This window comes from Mus caroli, unplaced genomic scaffold (genome assembly GCF_978045245.1).
Source record: "Mus caroli unplaced genomic scaffold, Mus_caroli_1 scaffold_14, whole genome shotgun sequence".
NCBI classification, from domain to species: domain Eukaryota; kingdom Metazoa; phylum Chordata; class Mammalia; order Rodentia; family Muridae; genus Mus; species Mus caroli.
The window spans coordinates 85,771,986-85,798,761 of NW_028227269.1; the positions used below are offsets into that span (position 1 = coordinate 85,771,986).

General features: G+C 44.1%; 1 protein-coding gene across 4 annotated transcripts in view; it reads right to left on the minus strand.

Annotated features, from left to right (window-relative positions):
• Positions 1–718: 718 nt before the first annotated feature.
• Tmed8 (transmembrane p24 trafficking protein family member 8) overlaps positions 719–26,776 on the minus strand; it is a 33,598-nt gene continuing 7,540 nt past the window's right edge. Inside the window, exons 2-7 of one of the 4 annotated variants that reach the window (XM_029484616.2) lie at positions 14,370–14,451; positions 9,648–9,777; positions 7,523–7,649; positions 7,238–7,332; positions 7,027–7,084; positions 719–5,595 (exon numbers count right to left, since the gene is read on the minus strand). In XM_029484616.2, the coding sequence (XP_029340476.1) occupies positions 5,378–5,595; positions 7,027–7,084; positions 7,238–7,332; positions 7,523–7,649; positions 9,648–9,777; positions 14,370–14,451 (710 nt within the window). In that variant the 3' untranslated portion in view covers positions 719–5,377. Of the gene's footprint in view, positions 5,596–7,026; positions 7,333–7,522; positions 7,650–9,647; positions 9,844–14,369; positions 14,452–26,776 lie in introns of those variants that run through there. The other 3 variants (XM_021179431.3, XM_085830567.1, XM_085830566.1) reach the window with 3 other exon arrangements.

Below are 26,776 nucleotides of genomic sequence, written 5' to 3' on the forward strand. Positions count from 1 at the left end.
TGTTCTTTAACAAGGCTAAATGGAAATAACTCAGACTGATTAGATGAAAGCTAATTCACTTATGGAACAATAATCTCAAAACAGGACACAGATGTATTTTCAACATAAAATGTCTTAATAAAATGTACTATTAAGGATATGAGGGAAGGAATTAAGATAATGTTTTCTGGATGAGCCCTGGCCTGAACCTAAGAATGAACAATAACCATAACAAAGAGCCACTAAAGACCAGACGTTTCAACCCTGAGTGGGGAGGAGCTGAGGAGGACCCCTTAAATCGACAGTGGGTTAGGGGCTCTTCTGTAAGACTATACATTATTCAACTCCAGACTTCAGAACCTTTCATGATCCTGTCAGAACTTCAGAAAATATACTGTCACATACACAATTTTACTTCCAGATAAGCAAAAAAGCTTCCTAATTAAATGACAGGAAACTGAAATTTCATAAAGCAGGGTGTATTTCTAGGTCTCTGGGGTGCCATTTTTATTGTATCTTAGAATGAAGAGCCATGCCAGTAGTCTACATGCTAAGAATCAGATCATGGGTTCAAACCAGGGACCAGCCCTACAACTTCACAGCTAGTGTACTATCTTTGTACTTAGCTCATGAGGAATGACGATTTGTAAAGGAGCCAGTCTATCGATCGATACCCTATCAGGCTTTATGTCATTGATTGTGTTTTCTTAGCTTTGAGACAGTGGTTCAGAGTCTCTGCTTAGTCTTCTTGGTTCAAGAGGGCAATATTACATCTCAGCAGGAACAGTGACTGCAAATTTGGCCACAAACGCTTACAGTGTTTCTCTGCACACTGGATCACAAGTCCCTCTAATCACATCACCTAGATAACTGGATCTTCTTGGGGAATGCCCACAGGTGTTATATAAGTTACACAAAGGACAAGTCTGTCAGTGACCAGCATCAGATACACAGAGATCCAGGAGTTCTTGCCTGAGGGTCGCCCAAAATGCTACCAGGACTAAAGAGTGCTTGCTCGGGTCATTGGGAACTGGGTACCCAACATGTGCCTGGGTTCTGATCCTCATTTTCTACTCCCCAAAGAAGGAGTGTGCAGCTCCCTGACCACAGGCTCACAATGGGCACAAGGACTTGCTTTTTACAGAACCCACACCCCTTAACCAACTACCCGTAGAACAGGACCCTGGTTCCCTTCCTTCAGACGAAAACTTGCCTTTTCAAACAGCGAAGGGTCTGAGGGGAACATGTAATTCCCTTTCCCAAAGTGTAGACATTCTACACTTCTGGTCATGGAAAAAAAATAGGGGCAGGAGTTAATGTGGATGTTTAGCCTCAGGAGAAACTCTAAATAGAAGCCCTGACAGAGAAAACTGTGTGTGGTGTGCTCTGTAGGGTTATAACATGTCAATGCTGTCAGGCTATCGAGGCCTGCTTGTTACCTAAGCACTCACATGCCTGCAGGGTTTGCGGTGTTAGACAAATGCATCTTAACTATGCCTTTGAGGACACGTTCACAACTGTGGCTTCTGCACCACAAGTGGGACTGACTGACTCTCTCTTCAGCCCCAAAGGATGGAGACAGCAAACCAGTCCTCCGGTCAGGGTTACCTGTAGCAGAGAAGACCTACCCAAAAATGCATCTAGCTGATCCTGCTAACAGATGGCACAAAGGGCTGGAGAGTTCTCCACTGAGCACAAGAAGAACAGTAAGGCTCTGGCTTACAAAACTGTTCCAATGAACAAAGTAGCACTGATGCACTAAATGAATTCCGGGACGTACATGATAGTTTGCTCACTTTCCCAGCCTCTGTTCTATCCCTTCACTGTCCATTTAAAAGACAGTTCTGAAGCAGCACAAACTTAATTTGTACCTCCTCTCTGTCCACTAAAAACGTCTTCTACATAATTACTGGGGTCACTCAATCCCACGCCTTAGAACCATGGACTCTGACATTAAAGGCAAGTTTTTGCAGAGTGGTCTTTAAACATAAATATACAATCACAGACTTCAGGGTTTGGATTTTGCCCATTCCTCATAAAGAAGGAACTGAGTACAGCTCGTCAAAATCAAAATGTATATATTATAAACTCCACAATAATATTTAATCCCATGAATATATGACAGCTACAGATTAACTTGTCTGTAATCATATAATGGGACAATATATACTTCTTTAAAAGTCCATTTTTCCTAAATACCAAATAAAATATTTTTAAAGTGCATGAATCCATTCATAGGAAAATACCTAAGAATAGTCTACTTTCAAGCTACTACCTATGTCCATGCGTTATCTGAGGAGTGTGTTTGCATATGAGCGTCCTGAGGATGTGTCAGAGGGCCACAGATGGGAAGGAAGGCTTTCCAACGCAGCTACACAATTACCTTGACACCAATAGGCAGTTAGAGAGGCTACAGCTGGAAGGGACATACAGCTAGCTTTCTGAAAGATGGAGGCCAATGGCCAGTTTTGTGAAGACCTCTTAGGCAGCCCATGTTGAAAAAGAGATCTGCATAAGCAGAGCTCTCTAACAGAGAACTGACACAGTACAGGGGACATCCTCCAAGGGATACTTGTCAGACAAAACTAAATGCTAGAATCTTGGTTTAGAAACTGGCAGTTTGTAATTTAAAAATATATGTGGGATGAAAGTGTATGCTTTTTATTTGCTGAAAGTTTCCATAATAAGATGTTGGAAAAATAGTACTTTAGATATGTCTTTTTAAAAAGCCTGTCTCTTAACAAAGTAGCAAAATTAGACAAATTGAAAAAATTTAAGAACTCAGCCACTCTTATGAAGAGAATCCTAATCTCTGCTCTCTTAGAACTCCCTTCTTTAACTGCATAGTATTTACTTGTGCTCTAGAGAGCAGGGCAAGGATAAAAGCAGATAATTTATTTCATTGTTTGATTCTTTAAACTTGAAAACAGAGGGATCAAGGAAGTGACACTTCTTAGACCCTTCAAGGTATGTGTTCTGTGTTCTCCATAATTACCTGGGTTTTAGTCAATAATACTTTGTCTCTCAAGTTCTCTTATTGCAAAACTTTAGTGCGTGAATAGTGAACGCATCATACTATGGACGTGAATAGTGAATGCATCATGCTATGGACATGTCTTCCCTTAGGCATTTTATGTTCATGAGACAAACAACCCACCCTGTGAGGAAAAAGTCAGTAAGAAATAACTGCAGCATAGCCAGCAAGTGACAGGTACAGAGGGAGATGAGAAGCCCCTCAACTTCCCTGCTGTGCACTACAAGAAAACAAGCCTAAGGAAAGATGGAACATCCTGGGACAAGCCCAGGGGCCTTGCTCCCAGGCTGAGAGCAGGTCAGGGGTCCACAACAACCAGAAGTATGGAGACTGCCACTGACTTGGAAATAGCGCCAAAGAAGGTGCTTCTTTGCTTCTTTTGTTTTCCTAAACAGAGAGTACCCTCAGTCAGTAAAAGCATGACTCAACTTCAGCTCAGCAATGAGTCCAAGGTGAGCAGCAAGTCTCTTCACTGCCCACAGTTTACTCATTTCTCAGAGGGCACAGAGACTTTTGCCAGTATCCCTACAAAGCACATCTGCAATGACGAAAGAATGACGGTGTGGTGCTGACTGGCCACTGAGAGGCTATGGCGGGCCATACAGCCCACACTTTGCTTCCAGGTTGACAGCTACAGGGTGCATCCTTTGTTCCTGACCACACCTACTGGCAATACCCTGCTCTTTGGGTGATCACTTCTATAGGACAGAGAGGCCTGGTGTGAGGCAACCACATGATAAAGGAAGGTGCCAATGGAAACATTATGAAGAGGGTGTCAGAGGAGGAAAAGGACTTTGGCATCCCATAATCATGGTGCTCCGTTATCTCTGACTCCCCAGTCAGTTCTTTACGTCGATCTGCGTCCATCACACCTTAGAATCCAGCAGTGGGAGCACTGAGATGTACCTAACACAGACTAGGTTGGAGTCCTCCATCTCTGAAAGGCCAGACTTCCCAAGCATCACAGGGTGACATGTTGGAATAAACACACATGATCATTTTCTAAGCCCTAAAATCATCTTTAGCGCCATAAAAGAGGTGGCCTTCGTGGCTCAGAGCAGATGGGAAGCCTTATGAGAACAGATGGGAGCTGTTTCAAAGGCAATCTGAAATGTGCTTTAAAAAACATAAATAAAGTAATAAATAAACCTAATTATTCAAAATTCAAAGAATGACAGACAACACAGACTGGGAAACAGAGGTGTGGATGGCTGCAGAGACCCATGCCACTGTGTGCCCACTCCACCAGAGGCCTTAGCACCTGCTGCTCTGTGGCCACCCACTACAATACATTCTGCCACTCCAGAACCTCAGGAGGAACAGGCTGTGAGAGGCTGTCTGTCGCCTGCAGGCTTTGGTCAAGTAAGATGCACACACAGTCAGCAGTAACAGCAAAATCCCATGATTGCTTTCCCTAAGGACCATGGACACCAAAAGCTTTCCGTCCTCAGTGTAAAAAACATAAACCCAGAATCACGGCAAACGTGTCTGGGTTTCACTGTATTTGGTTCCAAAGCAAATTTTCTACATAACACACATGGCCTAAGATGGGGTGGGGGGACTAATCCGTGATTTCCAAAAGGGCAGGGTCTGAGATAACTCAGTGGTTACCTTCCACCCTTTCTTCATCAACTACCAGCACCCTTAGTAAGGGAGATAACTCTGGAGACAGATAGAGGCCGACCGCTTTTCTTCTCTTAGGACACTGACCACAGCTTGCAACTGCGTGAAGGTTCTTGCTATGTGGCAGAAACACAGACTTGGTAAAGAGAAAGGAGGAAGGGTCTAACCATCAGGAATAATAATATCCATTCAAGGCAGTGAGGTCTCCCAGCCTGAGCTAGAGACTAAGAAGACCCAGCAGGCAGGTAGGAATATGGCAGTGGTGAGAGGCTGGATAGAGAGAGCATTCTCCATCCAACAGATTGGGCTCTTTCCTACAGTGTGCTTTCCCTCTTCTGGCACCTCAGAATGTAAAGAAGGCAGGCGCTACTAAGTCCACTGGCATCCCAGGCTCTGGAGAAGGGTGAGTGGCAACCTGAATGATGGGCTTTACCAGAGTGAGGCCATTTCTTAAAAGACATCCTTCTACTTCATTTTAGGCTTTTGCCTCATAGGGGCCTTCTGAGAGGGTTTTTGCTGGAGTCGGAAACAAGAGTGTGAGTCAGGGACCACAGAACAGGAGCACTATACCACCACCTGCAGAAGCCAAGAAAGGAGAAAAGCTACATGGGGTCAATAGTCAGGCAGGGCACGAGGCTTCAGAGCCCCACACAGAACTTCAGGCTCTTGCTTACACACAAGAGGCACCAGCTGGCAGCCTGCTTCAGCCAGCAAACACAGCCTGCCCTAGCCCAGCATCCTTCAGCTAGTGTAGTAGATATGGAAGTAGAGAGTCTTGTTGCGGAGCAAGGAGTAGGAGTTATCAAACTTGAGCAAGTAGATGCCCTCCCCAGGGTAGTCATGGCTGCCAGCTTGCACATCTCGGTGGCTGTCCCGCCGGTACACAGGCATGACCTCCCCATAGCGGCCCCGTAGAGAACTCCTGGAGCCTCTCTCCACATCTCCCACAGGGACGGGTTCTGTAGGAGCAAAAGGACAGAGTTTAGATAGGAGTTTATAGACGGAATACATCCTGCATGAAGGTGAGAGAGTGGTTCTCCCACGGGGACTCTATTGTCTTCCCACATGTACTAGGAAAAGTCCACAGATCTTGGTCAGTAACATGACTGTGGAATGAAACTGGCATCCAGTAGCCCAGAGTCCAAGAGTCTCAATAAACAGTAATGCATCCTCTGAGAAACCATGATCCAGCCGATAACCTTAGAAGTGTGTGGCTTCCAATGGGGAAAAGCTACTTAAAAGTGTAAAACCTGGAAATCCGTACAGTACATGGAAGGAGTAGCTAACAGAAAGGAAATATAGGTAAACCAACTGTATAATGTGGCCCTAAAACTTCCACGTGATGTCCTGAAGAGTAGCAAGTAAGACAGAAGGCCCCCCTCGTCCTTAAATACATATGCATCTCCTGGGAGACTTGAAAGAGCGAGTCAAGAGAGTGATTCACGGGCATACATCAAAGCCAAGGACTACAACGGAAGCTCAGACATTACTTCTAGATTCATCTCCATTTGTCACGTCTCCAGTAGACACCGCAAATAACAAGAATGGAGAAGAGAGGGGCTTGAGCAAAGGCTCAGTGCTTTAAGAGCACTGGCTCAAGTCCCAGCATCCACGTGGTGGTTCACAACCATCTGTGACTTCAGGTCCAATGAATCTGATGCCCTTTTCTGGCTTCCATAGGCACCAGGCACATACGTGGTACACAGAATACAAGTAGGCATAATATGCACATAAAATACAACAAGTAGGCATAATATGCACATAAAATACAATAGTTTAAAAAATTTCTAAAGAATTAAAGAATGAAGCTGGGCATGGTAGCGCACGCCTTTAATCCCAGCACTTGGAAGGCAGAGGCAGGTGGATTTCTGAGTTCGAGGCCAGCCTGGTCTACAAAGTGAGCTCCAGGACAGCCAGGCTATACAGAGAAACCCTGTCTCAAAAAACAAACAAACAAAAGAATTAAAGAATGGAGCAGAGACCACTACTGTTAACATGAAGCAGAATCTGTATTCTGCCAGCAGTGGCAGTTTAGAACAAAGAGCAAAGAGGGGAGAGAGGTACTTTTAGCTTAAGCCAGAGAGCGTGACTGAAAAATCAAGAATAAATATTCCAAAACAAAGAGAGAAAAAACATAATTTTGTGTTCCAGTGTGAGCTGGAAAACCCTGCTGCCCATCCACACACATGGAGAAAGGGGAAATAACTAGGAAATACTTGTTAAAGAGGGAGGGATAAAGGGGAGGGGCAGAGGGGGAAAGGCCCGCCCACCAAAGCATTAATAGCCCATCAGTTTGCAATGCTGCCTTGCTTTCTGAGTGGGAAGAGAAATGCTACAATCCATGAAGCAGCCACTAGCAACTAGGTTGAGCAAATGAAAATTAGATTTACCCTCAATCTCCTCGTCCTCCTCCTCTTCCTCATCCTCATCCTCACTGGAATCACTGACCTGCACAGTTATATCAGTGCTGGTTACTGGGGTCCAGTCAAAATAAACCCCAAAACCAATATCATAGTCATCAGTTGCAAATTCCCAGCAGACTCGCTTTCCCTCGGGGTGGGTGGGGACCCGGATGGTGACTACTTCTCCCCGCTTCACTACCAGACGGCTGTTCTTCTCCTTGCCCAGCTTGCTCTTGAACTCCTTCACTTTGGCAAAGGTCCAGACGCACGGAGGAGCCATCAGAGGTGGAGAGACTGAAAGGACAGACAGTTTACTACTGAGAAGCTTGGGAGACGCCCCTGACCCAGCATTTTGCTAGGTTAACACACAACATTCTTTCTAAGGGCTTCCACCAACTTGTTTTCTTTCCTTCTTTCTGGCTTGAATCCTTCAAGCATCTACTGGCGATGAAGAAACTATTTTCTCTGCTTCCAAAAGCCTCACCTTTCCTGTGGTCCCCCAGAAGATCTGCAGATTCCAAGTCCGCTGAAAGAACATCTATAGCCCCAGTGTGCTCAGACTGGATCATAACTGTGTCCTCAGGTCGCTGTGGAGCTTGGTACTTGGCCATCTACACAACAGAATTCTGGTTTGAGGACTTATGATGTCAGATTCCAATTAGCATCTTTCCAAATGCAGGCTGCCCCACCTCTTCCCTGATACCACATCCAGAAAGTTACTGTGCTAATCAACATTGCTTCTTTCTGCCAAGTGCAAGTTAACCGCAAATTCTACTTTTTAACAATCACCAAAGCGTCTCCTAATGATTCTTTTCTTCCCTGTGTCTGTAACTTTAGAAAAGTGTTGTTGTCTTTCCTTTCAGACCCTCTGCAAAATCTTCCCCACAAATATCCTCACAGCTTGCTACAGGCCTACATCAGTAGGGTTTCCAACACATTCCCAACTGCAAGGCTACTCCACTCAACAATTACTTCTGTATCACTATCAGCCAACATACTTATCAAAAGCATCACAAAGTATCTGCTTTCAAATTTTCCTCTCTTCCTTCCATTCCTCTGTATCCTTTTCCTATTTCTCCCTAACTCACCCCTCAGGCTACAAGTTGTCTCCCCCTGTATTTCACTAGCAATGTTCTGTGTGTGTGTGTGTGTGTGTGTGTGTGTGTGTGTGTGTGTGTGTGTGTGTGTGTGTATGTTGTCACATATGTGAGTGCCTGCAGAGGACAGAAGAGGACGTTAGATATACTGCTGGAGCTAGAGTTACAGGCAGTTGTAAGCCACCTTATATGAATGCTGAGAAGCAAGTGCAGGCCCTCTGGAGAAGCAGCAACTGCTCTTAAGTACAGAATCAGGGAGCCATCTCTCTAGCTCCACAGTGTTCTCTTACTAATTACAGTTTCACTTTAAGCCAGCCATAGGACCGTTCCCTTTGAACAGTGTTATTTGCTGCCAGAGTCCCAACCTGCATAAAAGGATACAAATGGCATTTGATGCAAAAAGCCCTGGCTACCCACACTGAAAGCTGCAGTCACTCTAGAGGGATTTCTCTCTGAATCTCTTACAGTGTGTTCCTTGTTTCATGTTATTATGCCTTAATTTCCTGTTCCTTTCCCCAGCTGGTAGGCAACTCAACAAGAAATCTATACCTACCCCCATGAGGAAGAGCACACCAGTGAGTCAGCAATGCAGTTAGAGGAGCTGGAATTGTGTTTGTGCAAGGAAATCAAGTTGTAATCCTCCTAGGCTGTGTCCTCACAGATCTGTTTCAGAGGCCGAGCCCTCCCCTTCTCAGCCACACAGCTAAGTAATGCGAACCAGACCTTGCCTACCAAGTTTAAAGGAACCCTTCCTTTTACAGTGTGGATGCAATTTGCAACTTAATTAGCAGCAGAGTCTTAGTAAAGCTTTTGGCCTTATTTCCACAATTGCTAAATGGGGACACAGTGGTATTTGTCTCACGAGAGTGAGATCAGCAGTAAATGAAGTTTAAACTACCAAGCATTATGCAAAAGGTATAATGCTTGATGTCTTTATTGATACAAATTCTAATGACATCATCACTATCAATACAAATATAAACACAAACCATCGCCACCTGCCCTGCCTCGGTCAAAGGAATCACTAGTTATAGCACACCACTATGGACTCTACATAGATAGAGTAGACCACCGTAGTCCAGCTAACAGTCAATGACTTCAGGCTGTCAAGGTCTTAGAGAACATGAGATGTCTGTTCTGACACTTCATTTTTTGTGTGACAGTCTGTGTAGGAGAGACAAATAATTATTCTCCAAACAATTAAAACTGAGCTGCCTCACAGGGATGTCTAACCCATGTCCCCTGGGCTGGATGAAGCCTAAAGTTACTTAAAACACTGAAGTTTTTTTCAAAGGACATTTTTTTCCTATAACCCAACAATGCAGTTCTCAAGTGTGAGCTTTATAGATTATGGCATGTCACAATGTCCAAAGGTTGGACATGCCTGCTTGGAGTGACAGCGAATTCTGAGAGCCACTGTCTCGGAAGAGATACTTCTATCCACCATTGTGTGCCTACGTGTGGGTACCAGAAGCTAGCCTTTCCTAAGAGCCAGCCTGAGGGTGCCCCTACCTCACTGAGAACCTGGGTCTGGTCTGCTGGCAGCGATGCCTGCTCCCCCGGAGCCTGAACCTCTGAGGCTCCAGCCACGTTCTGTAGATCTTCCGTGGTATCCTTACTCGCTGGAGATACCATCTGTGGCCTCTCAGAGGAAGAAAACAGGTCAGTTCAGGGGTCTTGGAAGAGGCATAATCGTTCTGGAGGAACTCTGAAATACAACAACATTCAAGAGACACCCCACCCCCTGAGCTCTGCACTTAGGTCCGTGTCACTTTAGCTGACCACTGACTGTTCACAGTTAGGGCACAGTGACTGAAAAAGCCGGTCCCCAGGCTCCAGAGCCACAACAAACACACAGCTCAGTCATAAGATGGACTCAGGGTCTGCTGCACATGTTTGTGGCATACGGTATGATGCTGTGCTAGATGTAGGTTCTGTGAAATGATTAAATGGGTCAACATATTCATTACTCCAATACTCAGTTTTTGTATTATAAGTACATTCTTAATTTACTCTTTGTAATTTTGAGTATAAATGTATTAAATATAATACCATGCTAGCAGAGACCTCTTGATCTTATTTATTCTGCCAACATAACACCCACTGTGTGCCCTCTCCTCTGTGTGTGTGTGTGTGTGTGTGTGTGTGTGTGTGTGTGTGTGTGTGTAAACGTACACAGGGGCTCCTGCGTTCATACAGAGGCCAGAAGAGGGCATCAGACCCCTGAGATTAAGTTGAAGCATCTGCAGGATGCCTGGCTTGTTAAAGCAGCGCTGGGGACCAAATTCTGGTCTCCATGACTGAGAGTGGCACTGTTCCCCACCCAGCCATCCCTGCAGCCTGGCTGCTCTCCTCGTCTTTGGGGATGGCTTTATTCCTCACTCACTACTAGCTCCAACCAGAATCTTTATACACTGTTGGGACTCCCCGTTGTTTCTACACAAAAGTCATGGATATGAGGCTTCCTGAGGCAGAGACTGGCCACTGAACAGAACGTGTCCGCTGATTAATCGCAAGGATAGATGGAAAATTAACCAGAACTGGGAGGACTGAGATCTTTTCTGCCCTGACGCAGCCCTCCATAGGCTGCCCATCTCCATGCTCCAGTTAAAGTCAGAGGCTCACCAAGCTACACTTGGGCTGAATTGCTTGTGTCCTTGGTGCTGGCCCTGGGGTGAGCAGATGGGTGTGTTCATGTCTCCCTAGGAAAAGGTCATGGAACGGGATGAGTTATGCTGCCTTCCATCCCCACTGGCTTCACAGAGACCAGAAATGAGTAGACAGTCAGGGCAGTAGCACAATCCCCAGACCTTCTGAGAATCTACTGCCAATAAGAGGTAATGTGAGTTTTATTCTTAAAGCAAGAGTCATAAAAGGATGGTCTGGGGACCCCTGTAGTACTTAGGACCCTTTGGGAGGAGTATGACACCTTAAAACTTTTCAGAATACTACTAAAATACCATTTTATTTAGTGCATTTTCTGCAGTAGGCAGTGGAATTTTCCAGAGACCACAAGACATGCAACAGTACATCCAAGCGAATCAATATGCAGAGGTGAAAATTCAATTGTCTTTTATTAAACCAGACATTAAAGGGATTTATGCCGTCTTACTGTACTATATTTGCTTTCAAAGTTGATTATTTTTCAGTAAAAACATACTATTTATAGTACTATGGAGTGAGTTAATTTTTGTTTTCAAATGAGTAAAATAACAACATAATTTTAGGTCTTAATTTCTTATATGATTTTTAAAACTTTGGAGGTCTTTTAAGACAATGTTTTATTCTGTAGTCTACACTGACCCCAAACGTGTAATGATCCTCCTGCCTCAGCCTCCTGAATGCTATCATGGCAGGTGTGAGCTACCACACTCAGCTCGAATAGAGTGAAAAATAAATTCTTCAGGTCTTCACTAATTATTCAAAGTGTAAACATTCAAGAGTGCCGGGCAGTGGTGGCACACACCTTTAATCCCTGGGAAGCTGAGGCAGGTGGATTTCTCAGTTCAAGGCCAGCCTGATCTACAGAGTGAGTTTCAGGACAGCCAGGGATACACAGAGAAACCCTGTCTCAAAAAACAAAAAACCAAACCAAACTAAAACAAAACAAAACAAAACAACAACAACAACAAATATATATTTCCAAGAGCCCCTGGCTTTTAGACTATCTATCAGTACCATTGTTTTCCTTGGTAGTATAAATAAGAAAATCATTTTCAATGTATAGGTTATATCTTCTTCAAATAAAGATAGCCATCTTTTAGAACACCCAAGTCCACCTCAGAGCAAACCTAGAAAGAAGATGACTCAGAGCCATTTGCTTAAATCATCTCGTGTACATGGGAAACGGGTGAACGACCTTAATTCTTAGAAGCCCAGAAACCTCAGTCCGTTTTCTTGTTCCTTGTTGTTCCTTTACTAGAAGGCGAGACGTATGCTGGGAACTGGGCCTTACACCCTGTGTGTGCCTGGCGCCTCAAACCAACTCTGAGTATGGAACTCTCAGGCTCTCTGAGCTCTCTCCCTGATCTCCTGGACTCCCACTGTGCCCGGGTCACTCACCAACAGTGACCACTTGGACCTTTAACAGACCTCAGCACTTCCAGCACACTGCTGTTGGGAGCCTTGCACTCACTATAGCCTCAAACACAACAACAACCACAAGCTGCCTCTGGTTAGCTTACTGCACGCTTCCCTCAGCTCTTCACTTGAGTATCGCTTTCTGGGAGGGTTCCTCGAGGTCCCTGGACGGATGACTTCCCAGCTTCCTTCACTGCACTTACTATGAACTGACATAATATGCGCCAGATTGCAAGATACACATTTGTCTTACAATTTGCCACAGCTGAAACATAGGGTATATTAAAGGTATAATGTCAAAGCTTGTACCAAGCTCTCTCACTGGTCTGTGGGGGCTTCAGGCGGTGCTTAGAATACTATCAACTGGAGGAAACTGTTCAAGTGTTCTGCTGTCTAGACCACACTGGACAGAAAACAGATACCTACGGGGTGAGGTTCCTATTCTCGGGTTTGTTTGTTTGTTTGTTTGTTTTTCAGTGCAAATTAGAGACAGTTCATGTTTTCTTGCTGTTTTTTTTTTTTTTTCCCTGGGGAGACAATTCTGGCTTTGTTTATCTTCTCATTGATGGTGCGGGCTTTTGATATCCTAGTGTTGGGGACCCTATTAGACTCTAGCTGGAACACACACACACACACACACACACACACACACGTATAAAATAGCAAATTTCACAGGTGATGAAACAAGCTATACTCTTGCTTTCTGCCTGCCACCCTCATCAGGTGTAAGCTCCAGTACCACAGTGCCCTGACTCTTCAGTCCATCTTCAGTTTCTGGAACCTAGAAGAATCTCAGGTTCACAACAGTGTCTATGCAGTGAACAAACAGTAGCCATCGCCTGACTGCTTGTGAAGAACGAAAGGATATGTTAGTTCCTGTTTGGGAACAAAAGTCATCTTGGATCACACTATCATCTGAAATATGGGGAAAACCGACACTCTCAGAGTTCAGCAGAATTACTAACCTAATGTTACTATATGCTGCATCTAAAACTAAAGCCTCCTCTCTGCCTCTGTGTATGCTACCTTGGACAAACACAGTTTTACTTATAAAATATTTTTAAGCTTTTGTTTTATGTACATATGTATATTTACTTGTGTGTGCTAGGTAAGTTCATATGTATGTGCTGTGCAGGTACACATACTTATGTGTGGGCAGAGGCTGGAAGAGAGTGTCAGATGTGACGTGTGGCCTTCTCACCCTCTGCCTGTTCCTTGAGGCAGACTCTCTCCCTGTGGCTGTGGCTCACATTTCAGGTAGGCTGGAGGCCAGCAAGCCCAGCAGATCCTCTTCTCTCCGTTCCCCTGATTGGCAGGCATGCCAAAGTGTGATGTGGGTGCTGGGATCTCAACCCCAGACCTCATGACTATAGAGCAAGCAAGTGCTCTTAACCACTAAGCCATCTAATACCAATTTAAAAATACTTTAAAGAAGACTTGTAATATCCATGTGAATTTAATATTCACATTACAATTTTATGGTCTAAAGATTAGCAAAAGGTTATTTTGGGAAAGAGATCAGTTTAAAACTACCTCTGCACCCCCTTTTCTCCCCGGCCATATTTGTGCTTGGCCTGGAGACCACAGGCTCTACCAGGCAGCGCTGCATAGGGACTGAGCAGCTGGATCGGGTACCTGGTGAAGGCAGACTTGTATCTTCCTCTCGTGATTCATGGCTTCCTCAAATGCTACGGCTCAGTATAACCCTTCCTTTCTACTACATGCGTCTCAGCACCCATGGGTGGATGCGATAGACAGAGAAGAAATTTAAGCCCGTCACTGCAGTGGCTGGAGAGAGTCAGGTAAAAGCACTGTGCACTTTCATAGGAACTCCATTTGGTTCCCAGTCCCAGCTCAGGCAGCTCGCAGCTACCCAGAACCCTAGTTCAAGGGAATGTAACTCCCTCTTCTGGCTCCTGTAGGCACTAGATATGCACATGGTACACATACATACATGAAGGCACTCACACATACACATAAAATAAAAATACTCAGTATAAAAAGGAACGGCCACCTAAGTGGCCTGAAAAATGACATTTAAAAAGCTACAAGTGCCTCACCCCTTACAGCTACTGCCGCTTTCCTTAGCAGTTCCTTCAGTCTCAGGACAAATCTTCCAGAAACATGTTATCCCAAGCAGTTGCGTGTCCCTACCTGTAGGGTGAGGACTCGGCTGCTGGATCAGAGGCAGAAGCCAGTGGAGAGCTTACGTTGGTGCTTTCCAGATCTTCCTTCTCTGGAAAAATCATAGGAAGAATTCGATATGTGAGAGGAAACACCAGCACACACCTATAATTCAGTTCTTGAGAGGCTGAGACTGGAAGATCAAGAGTTCAGACCAGCCTTAGCTACATAAAGAGTTTGAGGCCAGCCTGGGATACCTAAGACACTGTCTAAAACAGTTATTTAAAGCATATCTGTATCTCACCCTACATAAAAATCAGTTCAAGGGGCTGGAGCGATGGCTCAGGGGTTCAAAGCACTGGTTGTTCTTCCAGAGCACCCGGGTTTGGTTCCCAGCACCCACATGGCAGGTCATAAATGTCTGTAACTCCAGCGCTAGGCCAGCCAGTGCCTCCTCCTTGTCTCCAAGGGCACTGCACACATGTGGTGCACTTCCATGCACACTGGCATTAACACTGATACACGCAAAATAACAACAAAATATTTTTTAAAAAAAATCAATTAGAAATAGTTCAAAGATCTTCATCTAAGAATGAAATATTTGAAATTGCTACAGGAAGCACAGGGCAAACAGTTCAATATGCAGGCGTGGCAGCCACATAGCCCAAAGACACTCAAGAATTAACAAACAGAGTTGCAAGGAATGAAAAGGCTTTGACACAGCGAAGAAGCAACTGTCATTGTAAAGAGACAGCCTACCAAGAGGGGATTAGTGTCTAGAACATATAAACACACACACACACACACACACACAAATAATCTAAATAGTACATGGGCAAATGAGCAGATACAAAACAAGAGGTACACATAGCTAACAAGTAGGAAAAAAAAAAGAAAGAAAGAAAGAAAGAAAGAAAGAAAGAAAGAAAGAAAGAAAGAAAGAAATGGGGCTGGAGAGATGGTTCAGCAGTTTAGAGCACTGACTGCTCTTCCAGAGGTCCTGAGTTCAAATCCCAGCAACCACATGGTATTTCACAACCATCTGTAATGGGATCTGATGCCCTCTTCTGGTGTGTCTGAAGACAGCTACACTGTACTCATATAAATAAAATAAATTTTAAAAAAGAAAAAAGAAAAAGAAAAAAATGTACAACACCATTAGCCATCAACAAAATACAAATCAAAAGTACAATGAGATTTGATTTCTTCTAGGTTGGAATTGCAACCATCAAAAAACCCACAAAATGACGAAAGCTTGTGAGGAGGCCAGTGGCTTGTTTATGTATTGCTGGTGAGAACAGAAGGTAGTAAAAGCACTATGGAGAGAGATCAGTCTGAGTCTTCAAACAATGGGAGACAGAAGGGCTGGAGGGGTTAAGAGCTGCAAACTCAGGAGGAGGAGGACCAGAGCCTGGACCTCAGCTCCCACCTAACAAGCCAGGCATCCTATGTACCCCTGTAACTCTGGCTCCAAGGAAGATGGAGATAGGAGCATTGCTGGGACTTGCTGGCTTCATCCTAGCCAAGAAAATGAGAGCTCCAGGTTCAGGGAGAGACAAAGCGAAACAAAGAACCCTCTTCTGGCCTCCCTTCACACACACATGAACACATACATACACAGACACATTAATCAATTAATTAATTAAAAGCAGAACTACCATATGCTCTAGATATACCACTATGGGTAACTGACCCACAGGAATCTAAGTCAACACATTCTCGGGATACCTGCACACACATTTATTGCAAAACTAACCAAGTTCTAGAACTGGATGCCCATCTGATAAAGAAACCATAATACACAAAGACACATACCATTGATTTTTCTCCTTTTTTTCATGTGTATGTGTGTATAGTGTCCGTGCATGGATGAATCTGCATTCACATGTGTGGACACATGCATGTGTATGCATGAGTGTGGACATCTTAAGTTAACATCAGGCATCTTCCTAGATTGCTCTCCACTAATGAGGATTCTTAATCATCTTGCTGGCCTACTCCTTGAGACTTTCCTGGTATACCCAGGTCAGTGAATTTACATATTCCTTATTCTAAGCCCCTCTTCTTAAGGTCAAAGAAACCGAGCCCCAAGTTAACTTCCTAATACAAAATACAGTGTAAAAAAAGTATGTCTCGGGCTGGTGAGATGGCTCAGTGGGTAAGAGCACCCGACTGCTCTTCCGAAGGTCCAGAGTTCAAATCCCAGCAACCACATGGTGGCTCACAACCATCTGTAACAAGATCTGACTCCCTCTTCTGGAGTGTCTGAAGACAGCTACAGTGTACTTACATATAATAAATAAATAAATCTTTAAAAAAAAAAAAAGTATGTCTCAAACACTGAGAGTTTGTAGAAACATACAAGTGCAGACAGGGCAAGTTTATGATCTAACCTTGGCCAGTCTCACTTGTCCATGACAGGATCTCATTGTTCTTTATGCTGACTGGCAATCTCATCCCCAGAAAAACTGCTCAGCTCCTGTCACCCCGCGACCTCCCAATAAGACGCTGACAGACAGCAAGAGCTCACCGATGCCAGAGCTCAGTCCATGCTAGAGCTCAGCCCATGATAGAGCTCAGCCCATGATAGAGCTCACCGATGCTCCACCTGCAACTCATTCCCACCGAGGTATCAGGCTCACACAGTGTGTCTCCCCGTGCAGACTTGGAAAGCTGCTTCAGAATGAGTTCTACTCCTCCCTCAGGACCGGATTAAACCTTTACACTGCCCACTCAGCCCCTCTCCCCAGGCTGCCTTCTCCACCTCAAGGGGGTCTGCTGTCCCACTGTTTATTCCTTCACTCAAAGGAAGGAATAAAACACACAGCTTCCCCTGCCACACCCCCAGGGTCTCCTAATCCTTGTGGAGTTCATTAACTGCACATTTCTGAGAATAACACTATCCAGACACTAGTTTGGTTTTTTTAACTGCAAATTTGTTCTAAATACATCAATCAGGTTTCCCTTAGCTTCTAAACATAAATTCCCTCTCAGTCTACTCCCTCTTATTTTTGACATAAACTTTTGGAAAGTAGTGGAATTTTAAACTTAAATTTAGATTTTATATACCCATATTATTATTATTATTCATAACTGTTTATTGTAGAATAAATAAAATACAGGTTAAAAATCCATTCACATTTATACAATTTATTTTCTTTTTTCTTTTTTTTTATTTTTTATTTATTATATGTAAGTACACTGTAGCTGTCTTTCAGACACTCCAGAAGAGGGCATCAGATTTCGTTACGGATGGTTGTGAGCCACCATGTGGTTGCTGGGATTTGAACTCTGGACCTTAGGAAGAGCAGTCAGCGCTCTTAACCACTGAGCCATCTCGCCAGCCCTACAATTTATTTTCTATAAAACATTTTAATATATCTATCATTCGCTTTAGAAAATCAAAACATACAGATGAGCAAAATAACCACAAAGCAACAGAAATCAAGCATAAACCTAAACCCAGTCAACCACTGTTAACTATTTGGTGCATAGCATTTCAGAAATGTATTCATACATATGAACAGGTTTGTGTGCAATATGTGTATGTGCACATTTGTCATGCTCAGGCCTGCTAGAGGCCTTACAGTGTCTATTCCTAAAAGACACACATCAAATGTTAGTGAGCATTTGTTTTGTGGTTGATTAAGAAAAGGGACATACCAATGCTCAAAATTTCATCTAATGACTGGCAAATATCCATGATCAGTGTCTAAAATTGTCTAATTCCATTAGAAACCAGAAAATGCTTTTTCCCTAGACTAGCACTTTGAACGTGTGTATCAGTGTGAATTCTACCAGAAAAGATTCCCCTCATGCATTATATGGCTACTCATAAATTCCATGGGAGACTCAGTGGGAAAGGCAGAACCGGTGTGCTTGATGCTTACAGGAGACTGAGGATCTTGAACTCAAGGCCAGCCAGGGCTATGCTACACAGTGAGACAACAATATTATTGAGACAACAACAAGAAAATAAGCAAAGGGAGAGAAAAAGAGGGGAAGACAAAAGGTTAATTCTGTATCGATTGGCAAAATCATTGGAGAAATAGGTAAACGATGACTGTTAGGTATCATTAAGGCACATGCTTTAACATGTTTCTGTTCACATCTTCCTCGACTTGCTCAGTGATAGCTCCTTAACGCAGCTCCCGTGCTCCCACTGGGCCCATCAGCTGGTGAGAAGAATGAGTTCACTTTCCCTCCCCCAACTTCTCCATCACCACCTGTGGCTATGAGCAAGAAGGCCCTTGCTGGATGGGACCTTAGATTTCCCCTAGAACTGCAAGAAATAAAGCTTTGTTCACTATAGACTCTCCAACCTTGGGCTGAGGAGGGTAGAATGCTTGCCTAGAGTGAACAAGACCCTGGATTCAATCTGGCATGGCAAGGCAGACAGGAGATTCTCAATGATACAATGATACAATGAAGCTTAACAATACAGCTCAAAGACAGAGACCCTGCCTCTTATGCCTGAACTCGGTTAAATTTTCAATACTGAAAAACTGAGAGTGTAAATTATTAGCCTTGTTACAGCAGCAAAAAATGGACTGAGACATACATGAAGACATCATGATGTTTCTGAGCGCTGCACCCCAGATGTATGAACTGCATAGGCTGAAGGTAAAAAAGGGTGAGGAAGGATATTCCATGCAAATGGTAACCGAGAGAGTGCAGGTGGCTAGACCTGTATGAGATGACATGGATTCAAGCTGGACTCGGTGGTTAACTCCTATTTAAGAAGGTGAGGACGTTGTAAATTCAACACCACCCTGGGTCACAACAATGAGATCTTGCCTCAAAAACCCACAAAACCCTATAAAACCAAGAATCAACTGACCAAACACACACACATATGCATACACATCTCAAGCCAAAAGGTGACGCAAGGAACAACAAAGGCTATTACTTAATGATAAAGTGGTCAATCATTCATGAGAACATACTAACTTAGAAGGCTGAGGCAGGAAAATCAAGAATTTGAAGCTGGACTGAGAACACAGGGTGACCCTGTCTCAAAAAGCCACAAAAAACAAAACAAGTAACAGTATCTCAAGAGCCAAATATTATTTCACATGTGTCTTAAAATGAAATAATTGATTAATGTGGTAGTCTGAATATGCTTGGCCCAGGGAGTGGCACTATAAGGAGGTGTGGCCTTGTTGGAGTGGGTGTGGCCTTGTTGAAAGAAGTATGTCACTAGGGGGTGGGTTTTGAGGCTCCTATACTCAGGCTCCACCCAGTGTGGAATTAGAGTCTCCTCCTGGCTTCCTTGGGATCAAGATGTAGGGCTCTTGGCTCCTCCAGCACCTTGTCTGCTTGCCTGCTGCCATGCTTCCCGCCATGATGGTAATGGACCTCTGAACCTGTGAGCCAGCCCCAATTAAATGTTGTCCTCTGTGAGAGTTGCCTTGGTCACGGTGTCTCTTCACAGCAATGGAAACTCTAAGACAATGGGCATACATGCCATACTCTCATCCCTAACGAGGCCCATCAGTGTTACTTCCTGTTTTTCACCATTAATATTACAAGCTGTTCTATAGTGCCATATGTACATTTCACATTTTGGCAGGCTGCCATCTTTGGCAGGGATCATCCATCATTTTGCTTTCCTGGCAACAACAAGAGAATACCTGTTTTCCCACAATTCAAAATCAGAGTCCAATTATAAATCATTTAGGAAACTGACAGAATTCAAAACGTGATGACAGTTTCCTTATTTTCCTTTCTGTGAGACAGGGTCTCACTATGTTGCCTAGGCGGGTCTTGAACTTCTGGGCTCAAGTATTCATCTGACCCTGGCTTCCAGAATTTCTGGGACTGAATTTGTTTACCATCAACCCAACTTGGTATCTGTGACAGTTATTACTGAATGTCAACGTGGTAGGCTGATATATTTGTATCCAATAAAAACTTATCTAGACTCACCTGTGAGACAAGCATCTGTGAATGCCAATGAGGAATTATCTAGACTAGGTTAAGCCTAGGAAAGATTATCTTGGTTGTGTTAGCTGGAGTGAGAAGACCCACTCTAAAAACAGGTGGCCCAGTCCCCTAGGTTTGAGTCATGGACTGCGTAAAAAAAGAGGAGCTAGTTGAGCACTCGTTGCCCTGTTTCCTGGCTCTGGATGCAACCTGACCACTTGACCAGCACCCCACGCTCCTGCCACCACAACTTCCTCCCTATGGTGACAGGAAGGAGAATGTCCCATCCACTCATTAGTCCGCAGTTGGTGGAATTGTTTGGGAAGGACTAGGGGTGTGACCTTGTTGGAGGAAATGTGTCACTGGGAGTGGGCTTTGATGTTTCAAAAGATTTATGTCACTCCCAGTTACCCACACACACCCCGCTTTCTCTGTCTCTGTCTTGTGGGCCAGATGTAAGCTCTCAGCTACTACTCCAGTGCCTGCCTGCAGCCATGCTCCACAACATGACACCCATGGACTTACCCTCTGAAAGTGTGAGCAAGTCCCCCAATCCTGCAGCCATGCTCCACAACATGACACCCATGGACTTACCCTCTGAAAGTGTGAGCAAGTCCCCCAATTAAGTGGGTTTTTTTTTTATTTTTATAAGTTGCCTTGGTCATGGTGTCTCTTCACAGCAATAGGAAAGTAACTAAGAAACTCACCATGATAGGCTGTACCCTTGAATTTTAAGCAAAAATAAATCCTTTCTCATAAAAGGAAGGGTCTTTTATCCCAGCAACAAGGTAAGTAACTCATATGTTACTTTTCCTTTGTGTTTATTTTATTAAGTCAGAGCACACGGTGCACACATCTGTCTTTTACTTTACTTCCTTTTTTTTTTTTTTTTTTTTTTTTTTTTTGGTTTTTCGAGACAGGGTTTTTCTGTATAGCCCTGGCTGTCCTGGAACTCAGTTTGTAGACCAGGCTGGCCTCGAACTCAGAAATCCGCCTGCCTCTGCCTCCCGAGTACTTCCTTCTAAGCAATCCTCAGAAACAGAATCCCTTGTCATAAGGCCTGCCCATCAAGACTTTCATCCCCATGACTCAGTTTCTCTCCAAGCTTCACTTCTGCTAGCAGGAAATAAATGCGACCATTTTCCATATCATAATGTGCATATAATCTTTACCAATCTGCTAGGCAGATCATGATGGTACACTATTTTAACTTACAATCTTTTGATAAGTTACATCAAAACAAACCGTTTATACATATAAAATAATTTGATTTAAAAAAAAAAAAGCTCATACCATTTATAGCATTAGCCTACCTTTTCACTCAGTAATGACAGTGACCCTTCTGTGTATGTGTGCATTATGTGTGTAGGTGTTTGCATGAGTGCAAATAGATGTGTGGCCTGGAACTCACAAAGTAAACCAGGCTGGCCTTGAAGTCTACCTGCCTCTACCTCCCAAGTGCTGGGATTAAAGATATCCACCACTACACTCAGTCCTCTACCTATGTTTTTAATTTATGTGTGTGTGTGTGTGTATATGTATGTGACATGTGAGTACATGTATGTATGCTACAGAGTAAGTGTGGAGGTCAGAGGAAATCTCTCAGGAGTCAGTTCTTGCCCTCCACCTTGTTTTGAGGTGAGGTGTCACTTCCTGCTGTGTGTGTACTCCAGCTTGGCTGGCACCTGAGCTTCTGGGCAATCCTCCCATCTCTGCCACAGACCACAGCACAGAGGTGCAGGGACCTCGCTTGGCACAGGGGCGCTGGGACCTCAGCACAGAGGTGCTGGGATATCAGACAACGGCAGCCACATCCAGCTTTTAACTTGGGTTCTGGGGATTCTGTCATCAGGCTTATGGGACAAGTGCTTTTACCCATGAGCCACCATCTCTCTGGCTTCTACTTTACTTTTTGAGATAGGCTCTTACCAGAGTTTAACAATTTGGCCGGACTGGCTGGCTGGAAGGCAAACCTCCTGTCTCTGCTTCCTCAGCACAGCTGTATGTTGTCATACCTGGTATTAACACCATGGTATTAGAGATCTGAACTCAGGCCCTCCTGATTACACAGCAAGCGCTTTACTAAGTGACCTCCCCAGCCCTGCTCTTTCATCCACTTACAATAGAGCACAGAGTCTGTCCTTCAGACATCACTTTGGCAAACATTTGTACATAAAAATTTAAATTAAAAAAAAAAAAGAACTTGAGTTAATGACTACCTCCATTCAACAGAACTTTTCTAGGCCCTTGCTGCGTGCCAGATACTATGTTCCATGCCGTGAGCAGAGCTGAATGTGTACCTTCAAAGGCTCAGTCTACTAGATAAAGAAAACTAGCAAGCAGGTAATTGTAAATACATGATATTATCTAGATAGAATAGTTAACTAGATTATCACGGAAACACTTAACAAAGGGAACAAGTATCAAAGCTTCCTGAAACGGATGATAATTAAACTGTCTTAATGAGTAAGTGGGGCTCAGCCAAGTCAAAAGGAAACAGAAGAAGCCAACGTGTGTGTGTGTGTGTGCTAGAAGCCATAGTAAAGGTACAAAAGGAAACTGAAACACAGAGTTGGGCATGTAACTCAGTGGCAGGTCATCCTCCTGGCATGTATCAGGCCTTGGGCTCAACATCCACCTACCCATCCCTTGAAGGACCTTGAGAAAACATTGAATTACTTGCATTCAGTTCTTCCTGAAAAATTTTAAAAATAGTTATTTATTTATTTTTAGATTTATTTATTTATGTATTTTATGTATATGGGAACTTTTCCCCCATGTACATCTGCACACCAGAAGATGGCATCAGACAGTTGTGAGATGCCATTGTAGGTAGGTGCAGGGAACTAAACTCAGGACCTTTGGAAGAGCAGTAAGTGCTCCTAACCACTCACTAAGCCATCTCTCCAGCCCTCTTCTTCTTAGAGTGGTCAGATTTGTGGAAGCCTTCAGTAGGGGTGGATACCAGATCAGACAGAAGGTTTCTGTGGTAGCCCACAGAAGACAGAGAACCTAACTAATAAAGATAGTTGAAACAGACTTTGGAGGCCACAATTAGGCAATGACTAGGTGGCCAAATTTGTTTTTGGTACACCACGGATGCTGGCTTCTAAGCAGCATTTATTTTCTTTCCTAGGGGCTGAAAAACTATCTGTGTGGCATGCCCTCGAGCCTTGCTGAGGACTTCTCTCTAACTTCATGGTGCAGATCTGAAGTTCCATCTTCCTCTGTGGAATAACTGGTAGATACATCTACGGCTGACCTCAACAGGCCTCAGTGCTGATATAAACTGTATCTGCAGGTCCCTCAGGATGGCGGATAAGGAGTCATTTGTCAGCCTCTTGGCTTTTAAATATCCAACCGTCTCTCTGAAGGAGACTGGCTGTTTCATACACTGTAAAGATGTAATGAAAGAGCTACAATTCCCAGCCCCAGAAAGTCGGGCGACAGACACATAACCTAATATCTCCTACCTGGGACCTGAAACAGTTTGGCATACGAGTAGAATTCTAGCAGCATCTAGAGCACTGGCCGCCCGGGTCTTGTCTGGCCTCTGGCCTCTCACTCCCTCTTTACAGTGGTTTAGTGAGTCTTCCTTACCTTCTCATGAGTCCTCTCTCTGCTTAAGGCAATCAGAATTAGCTTCTGTTGGTTGAAACAAGAAATCTAACAAAGACCCACAGACAGGATTTGTCTGCACTCGGAATTTAAACTTAAGAGCAGGCCTGGCATCCTGGCCTCATTCTGATCATCCTTATTGTTCCAGCAAAGACTCGAAACCTGTCGATAACTTGATAACTGCTTTCTGAGTCATTTCCATACACCAGCCTCATTTACATCTGTTCATATAAGGCTGCCAGGTTACATGAGAGCCATTTGTGACGCCCCAGAACACGTTCCATATTAACATCAATGACCACTGATCATAGATCACCACTAACAGCAATGAACTCTTGGTCTATTGTGAGAATTATCAGAGTCTAACTGCGATAAGATGTGAGCACCCAGGACTGGAGAAATGGTGCTGGCATACTTGCTCAGTCTAGGATGGTCCCGGATTTCTACTTGTAAAGGCTGCCATTATCTGTGAACTGTAAAGAAGTGGGATATAATAAAATAAGGTAAGCCTTCTCATCCTGTTTAGGATCTGGCTATTCTGCAAAGCAAGCCTTTCCCTGCTGGACGCGATTTTGAAGCCTTTGCAGCCTTTCACTTACATGTACGCCTGTCAATTTCCACCCCTGAAGAAAACACCAAAACTCTTCTGGGATTACTCCTGATGCTGCATTTCATACATGTGCAGCCTGGGGACTAACCACTTATAATCTTAGTTTTCCACTCTACAAATAAGAAGTATGTTTCCATTTATTTGTTGATATATGACAAAAAGAGACTGACTCTAGCCAGGCTGGTCTCCAACTCGCTACATAGCCAAGGCCTTTATAGATTTATATAGATATATAGATAGCCTTTATGTCTTCTCAATAACATATACAATCTGGATAAGGTTTTGTATATGTATCAGCTAGTCACTGTGGTAACTGCCATGGTCTGGATACAGTTATGTCTGTGTACAGGTTCATGCTTAAGGAACTTGCACCCCAGAATGAAGGCCTTGGAAGGTGAGGGGACGTTTCAGAGGTGGGGCTGAGTGGGACGGCCCTAGATTTGGGGAGGTATATGCTTTGATTTTTCTTTTCTTTTCTTTCCCACAATCACATGGGGACAGCTTCTGTTGAAAAGTGAAAGAAAGACAGCAAAAGGAAATAAGGCGAACAGAGCGCAGGTCTCACAGCTTCGTTCTGACGAAGCCTCATTCATCCCAAAGATAAGTGAGGCAGTCCCTGTCTGTCCCAATGACGGCAGGCTGTCCCACCCACAGAAAAAGCCCCCAGCTCTCTCTCTCACACACAATTCTCAAATCCAGCTGTGTGTCTTGGTGACCAAGTGGTGACTCTAGTGGGACAGGTCAGCAGTAGAAAGGACTTTCTTTTTGTCACTTAATGTGCCACCTGAGCTGAGTGTGATCAGAAAGGAAACCTGTTGTTTAAAACTCAGCTACCCTGGGGTACAGGGAACAATACCCATTCAAGAAGCTGTAGACTGAGAGACAACTGGAGAGGGAGGTAGTCCTGGGGAGGGGGAGATAGCAGGCCAGACACTCAGCAAGCAAGTAGAAAAGAGCAAGCAGGAGGCTGCCACCAACCAGGAAGTTTAGTTGGAGATTGGGGCCTGGGAGGATGGCAGCCTCTGCAGGCAATGGCTAGGGCTAACCTCATCATCAGATGGGGCTGGAGAGATGGCTCAGTGGTTAAGAGCACCAACTGCTCTTCCAAAGGTTCTGAGTTCAAATCCCAAACATGGCTCACAACCCGTAATGAGATCTGACGACCTCTTCTGGTGCATCTGGAAACAGCTACAGTCAGCTACAGTGTACTTAGATATAATAATAAATAAATCTTTAAAAAAAAAAAGAGAGAGAGAATAACTGTGGAGCTGGATAACCTTGAACCTGAGCTTGTGGGTGGGAGTGTCAAACTCTGCTATCAAACATTTGCTATGAGATTTGCTGTTGTAGCAATAAGAATTCTGGGTCTCCAGTGGACTATGAGAAATTGACAGCCACATACCATAATAATACCACAACATGTTATTAAAGCTTAGCTCATTTAGAAAGCAGGGAGACCAGTCCTTCTATAAAGATCTGCAGACTGTGTGTGCTTCCCCCAATTCCTAACACACATGGGAGAAAAACGTCTGCCTAGAACATCAAGAGGGGATTTCTCGGGCTGGAGAGATGGCTCAGAGGTTAAGAGCACTGACTGCTCTTCCAGAGGTCCTGAGTTCAAACCCCAGCAACCACATGGTGGCTCACAACCATCTGTTATGAGATCTGATGCCCTCTTCTGGGGTTTCTGAGAATAGCTACAGTGTACTTACATATAAATAAATAAATCTTAAAAAAAAAAAAAAAGAGGGGATTCTCAGGAGGGGGAGAGAACCTGACTGTTCCATAAGCCACAAAGCTAAGAGGGACCAGCAAGGGCCCCGTGCGCCAAGAAAAGTAAGGCTCAAGTGAAGCGAGCTATCACAGACATCAAGACATTTGTGTAGTACAGGCACAAACACCATAGGAAAGATAAAGGTCTACGAGTGTAATGGACAGACAAACCGGCCATGCACCTGGCAGAGAGCTTTTGTTATTTTGTATGTGTCTGGTGTACATATATATATATGCATATACAGACACATATGACATGAAAGAGGAACTATGTGTGAAGAGGAAGGAGTTCAGAAAGGGGGAGGGTAGAAAAGACAAATGATTACATTTTCTCTCATACGTGGAGTCTGCGCCTGTACAGGTGAATGGAATAGAGACTCCTCTGGGAGAAAGAGCAGCAAGGAAGGGACAGGAGCAGTGAGGGAGAGTATGGCGCTATTTACAAGTGAGTGCTCTAAAGTTAATTAAAAGACCCATGAGGCTGCAGAGAGGACTCAGCAGTCAGGAAGGA